Source organism: Leuciscus leuciscus, assembly GCF_965113295.1.
Source record: "Leuciscus leuciscus genome assembly, chromosome: 18".
Classification (NCBI taxonomy): domain Eukaryota; kingdom Metazoa; phylum Chordata; class Actinopteri; order Cypriniformes; family Leuciscidae; genus Leuciscus; species Leuciscus leuciscus.
Genome location: NC_138742.1, coordinates 33,801,291 through 33,806,506, shown reverse-complemented (window position 1 = coordinate 33,806,506; position 5,216 = coordinate 33,801,291). Strand labels below are relative to the sequence as shown.

The 5,216-nt window shown below is 37.1% G+C and overlaps 2 protein-coding genes and 1 long non-coding RNA gene across 3 annotated transcripts in view; all 3 read right to left on the bottom strand.

Annotated features, from left to right (window-relative positions):
• The window catches only part of hm13 (histocompatibility (minor) 13), a 26,057-nt gene continuing 20,841 nt past the window's right edge, over window positions 1-5,216 (bottom strand). The window contains exon 12 of the mRNA XM_082146041.1: window positions 1-773. Within this exon, the coding sequence (XP_082002167.1) occupies window positions 704-773 (70 nt within the window). The 3' untranslated portion in view covers window positions 1-703. The remainder of the gene's footprint in view (window positions 774-5,216) is intronic.
• Window positions 1,929-3,345, bottom strand: LOC309481235. The gene is made up of 2 exons (XR_014199961.1): window positions 2,446-3,345; window positions 1,929-2,400 (listed from the first exon to the last, which is right to left on the bottom strand). It is a non-coding gene; the product is annotated as an uncharacterized lncRNA (long non-coding RNA).
• Window positions 3,423-5,216, bottom strand: part of LOC309480246 (uncharacterized protein) — a gene marked incomplete at its 5' end in the record, with an annotated part of 4,023 nt that continues 2,229 nt past the window's right edge. The window contains 2 exons of the mRNA XM_082144658.1: window positions 3,423-4,030; window positions 4,346-5,216. The exon at window positions 4,346-5,216 is cut by the window's right edge and continues 1,770 nt beyond it. The remainder of the gene's footprint in view (window positions 4,031-4,345) is intronic.

Genomic DNA, 5,216 nt, shown 5'->3' with positions numbered 1-5,216 from the left:
TGCTTTTCTACAGTGGTAAACACCACAGTTTAATGCAAATAAAAGTTATATTGAGGAAGAAATGCTCCTCACATAAGCTTAAACTTTGACACTTTTACATTGAGGAAATAAAGATTACACAAGAGGAGACTGTAAAACGATGGTGACCAAGCCAAGCATGAGGTGTAGAAACACACAGAGAAGACTGAACTCAACACCCGCACACTACATCCAGAAAAACACTCTTTCTAGAGAGAGATTTGGTCCCACTTTTGTTTACACACTTGTATAAAGTAAAAATATTTAATCCGGTATGCCTTTGTCCCATCATTTAACAAAAGAGGGACGATTACTTAAATTTCACAAACTGAATCCCTTACGAGATCGTAGAGTAAAAGCCAAACAACAGAAAGCCGCTACACAGGAATAGGTTCCCGACTTCAGATGTTTAATAAATCTGCATCGTAATCTGACATTACATGCAGGAAGTCAAACATCTACCCTATTCAAATACTGCATAATAACTCAAACCTTTCCAAAGCAAATAAAGCATAATTTCATATTTGAATGCTGAAGGCAACGACACAAGGGGCGATGGAGAAACACAGGCACTGAAAGCTGCGGTACATCATTAAAAGAGTGGAGAAGTGGCGTGAGCGGCTCAAACACCAGCGTTTGCTGAACGACCACGTCACCATGAGGAACACATGATTGCTTTCCACTTTCATTTGTCTTTATCAGATTCTGTCACGTCCTCTTTCGATGACGCCTCCTCTGGTGAAGACTCTTCATATCTGCAGGAGACACGACAAGAGTTAAACGAGAGAGGGAGAGAGAGGGAGAGAGGGGGAGAGAGAGAGGGAGAGAGGGAGAGAGAGAGAGAGGGAGGGAGAGAGAGAGGGAGAGAGAGAGGGAGAGAGAGGGAGAGAGAGGGAGAGAGAGGGAGAGAGGGAGAGAGGGAGAGGGAGAGAGGGGGAGAGAGGGGGAGAGAGAGAAAGAAAGAAAGAAAGAAAGAAAGAAAGAAAGAAAGAAAGAAAGAAAGAAAGAAAGAAAGAAAGAAAGAAAGAAAGAAAGAAAGAAAGAAAGAAAGAAAGAAAGAAAGAAAGAAAGAAAGAAAGAAAGAAAGAAAGAGGAAAGAAAGAAAGAAAGAAAGAAAGAAAGAAAGAAAGAAAGAGAGAGAGAGAGAGAGAGAGAGAGCGAGAGAGAGAGAGAGAGAGAGAGAGCTGGGCTGATCTGATCTGATCTGATCCTGTTATTCTCTGAGATTATGGATATTAATAAAGGAGGATTCCTGAAGACAGAACTACAGGTAGAATGAGTTAAACACAGCAAACACAGAAGACTTCTGGGATATGAACTGTGATGTGTTAGCAGTGAGACTAGTGAACTACGTTTTGTGAATTTAGTTGTTTTTTTTCCGTGTCATTATATTGTTTGGTTACACTTTAGAAGAAATATTGAAAAATGATATTGTATTCATATGTTATGCCCTCTGTAGAGGTCAGGACACCAGGACTCAGAAAACAAACAAAACACATAAATAGGTAAATCAATTTTTAGGTTTCAGGATTTTATATACCAAACTTTGTATAAAGATGATTATGAAGTTATGAAAGATATAACAGAATGATTTGATATGTAATGTGTGTGTAAAGCGGCCTCAAGTGTGTTCTGCAGCTGAGTGAGCATGAGGAAGCCGACAGGACAGGCGAGAGGAGGCACTGAGCTGTGTGAGGACCGCGCGCGTGTGTGTGTGTGTGTCTGTGTCTGTGTGTCTGTGTGTGTGTGTGTGTGTGTGTGTGTGTGTGTGTGTCTGTGTGTCTGTGTGTGTGTGTGTCTGTGTGTCTGTGTGTCTGTGTGTGTGTGTCTGTGTCTGTGTCTGTGTCTGTGTCTGTGTCTGTGTTGTGTGTGTGTGTGTGTGTGTGTGTGTGTGTGTGTGTGTGTGTGTGTGTGTGTGTGTGTGTGTGTGTGTGTGTGTGTGTGCGTTTGATTTATATTACATTGTGGGAACCAAATGTCCCCACAAGGATAGTAAAACCTGAGATCACCTCCATTGTGGGGACCAGTCAGCGGACATGAGGGGAATGGGTAAATAAACATACTAAATTATATTTTTTTGAAAATGTAAAAATGCAGAAAGTGTTCTGTGATGGGTAGGTTTAGGGGTAGGGTTAGTGTGTGTGTGTGTGTGTGTGATGGGTAGGTTTAGGGGTAGGGTTAGTGTAAGGGGACAGAATATACAGTTTGTACTGTATAAAAACCATTAAGTCTATGGGGAGTCCCCACAAAGATAGTGAACCAGACGTGTGTGTGTGTGTGTGTGTGTGTGTGAGGACAGGCACTGAGCGGATACCTGTGTGACAGGGTTCGTACACATTTTTACCATTAAATTTCCATGACTTTTCCATGACTTTTCCATGACTTTTCCATGACTTTTCCATGACTTTTCCATGACTTTTCCATGACTTAAAGGTAAATATTCATGACATAATGTTCCATAAAATGTCTGTGTATACATGTAAAATAAGAATAAAAATCCATGTTCAAATTTACCACCCCATATCTTGAATAAAATAAATGAACAAGCAATGTTTTAATACAAAATAAATATTTATTCAAATATGCTGGCACAGTAACACAAATAATGTCAAACCCTGACAACTCCTTAGACATTTATTAACGTAAATCCATAGGATAATGAACTCCTTGCGGGCGGGTATGGAAGCTTGTTTCCGCCACTGAATAATAAATAAATAATAATAATTGCGACTTTATTTCTCAGAATTGCGAGATATAAAGTCAGAATTGCGTGAAATAAAGTCACAATTGCGTGTTATAAAGTCAGAATTGCGAGATATAAACTCACAATTGTGAGATATAAAGTCCAATTCTAAGGGAAAAAACCCTAACCCTTTTTTTTTTTACCACAGAATAGTTTATATCTCACAATTCTGACTTTATAACACGCAATTGCGACTTTATATCGTGCAATTCTGACTTTATATCTCCCAATTGCGACTTTATTTCTCAGAATTGCGACTTTATATCTCGCAATTACGACTTTATTTCTCAGAATTGTGACTTTATATCCCGCAATTGCGACTTTATATCTCGCAATTGTGACTTTATATCTCGCAATTGCGACTTTATTTCTCAGAATTGCGACTTTATTTCTCAGAATTGCGACTTTATTTCTCACAATTCTGACTTCATATCTCGCAATTCTGAGAAAAAAGTCCGAATTGTGAGATAAAAAGTCGCAATTATTATTATTTATTTATTATTCAGTGGCGGAAACAAGCTTCCATAGGTGGGTAACGTTAGTAGCTGATGAAAAATGTATGGAAGCTTGTTTCCGCCACAGAACAAAACATTTTAAAAGATAATTGCGACTTTTTATCTCACAATTGTGAGTTTACATCTGAGAAAAGAAAGTCAGAATTGCGAGATATAAAGTCAGAATTGCGTGAAATAAAGTCGCAATTGCGTGTTATAAAGTCAGAATTGTGTGTTATAAAGTCAGAATTGCGAGATATAGTCAGAATTCTGACTTTTTTCTCGCAATTGCGACTTTATATCACGCAATTCTGACTTTATAACACATAATTGCGAGTTTATATCTCGCAATTCTGACATCTTTTCTCAGAATTGTGAGATATAAACTCAATTCTAAAGGGGGAAAAAGACAGGTTTTTTTTTTTTTTTTTTACCTCAGAATAGTTTATATCTCACAATTCTGAATTTAAAACACGCAATTGCGACTTTATATCTCCCAATTGCGTGTTATAAAGTCAGAATTGCGAGATATAAAATCAGAATTGCGTGTTATAAAGTCAGAATTGCGAGATATAAAGTCAGAATTGCGTGTTATAAAGTCAGAATTGCGAGATATAAAGTCAGAATTGCGAGATATAAAGTCAGAATTGCGAGATATAAAGTCAGAATTGCGAGATATAAAGTCAGAATTGCGTGATATAAAGTCAGAATTGCGAGATATAAAGTCAGAATTGCGTGATATAAAGTCGCAATTGCGAGAAAAAAAGTCAGAATTCTGACTTTATAAGACGCAATTCTGACTTTATAACACGCAATTGCGACTTTATTTCACGCAAATCTGACTTTATATCTCGCAATTCTGACTTTATAACACGCAATTCTGACTTTATATCTCACAATTCTGACTTTATAAGATACAATTCTGACTTTATATCTCGCAATTCTGAGAAATAAAGTCAGAATTGCGAGATGTAAACTCGCAATTGTGAGATAAAAAGTCGCAATTATCTTTTAAAATGTTTTATTCTGTGGCGGAAATAAGCTTCCATAAAAATGTGCTTGAAGAGCTCTTTTCCAAAACGCGATAAACGCCATTAAAAAAAACGGAAAAAAAATGAGATTGTCCCTATTCACTGCTCCATCAACGTTTCATGCCAAATCGCTATATTTCCTTGTTTAAAATGTAGGCCACTGCAAGATGCAGTTTCTTTCCAAACCGAGAAGCGCCGACCCTAATTTTAGCCTAAACGGATAAATCCTCTCGACTAATCAGGATTCGGTGAACGTTCTATCTTAACAGATCATTATAAGTCCTCAAAATGAGTCAAACTAATCATATATTCTCTCTCTCTCTCAATTTTAATTGTTTATTAATAAACAAGTGTTTTCTGTGTCGACTGCAAAGACGAAGTTGACTGACTCGCGATCTTCTTAGTAGTGAACACGCCGGAGAGAAATGCACATTTCATACGGATTAGGCTACATCGTTTTATTTTGTTTTGAATTGTTCTGTTTAAAAGTAGAGATTTCTGTAGATAATAGATATAGGCCTATTTCAGTTTTGTTTAGGTCTATGAGGCGAGTAGGCTACCTTTTACGCTGAGTTTCGGTTCATGGATGATAGCTTAAGCTCCTGTTCACTCCGGCGCCACTGTGTCGTTATTATCTATTTTCTGCTATTTACTTTTTATTTATTAAGCAATTGGTTAATGAAACATATTTAAAAATCAAGATACAATTAATACAAAACGAAATTTTTTTGAAGAAGGCTTTGTGCTTTCTGTTTGAGGTCTCTGTGTAAGTTTGAAAGTCTTTTAGTGCCGCTTTCAGAGCACTCATTACCGTAATGGAGAACGGTCACGTAACATTGTTTTTTCCTCATAAATGCAAACTTTTAAAGAAAAAATCATCCATATTAATTTGTATATATTTTAAATGTTTAACAAAGAGGCAAAAAGTCA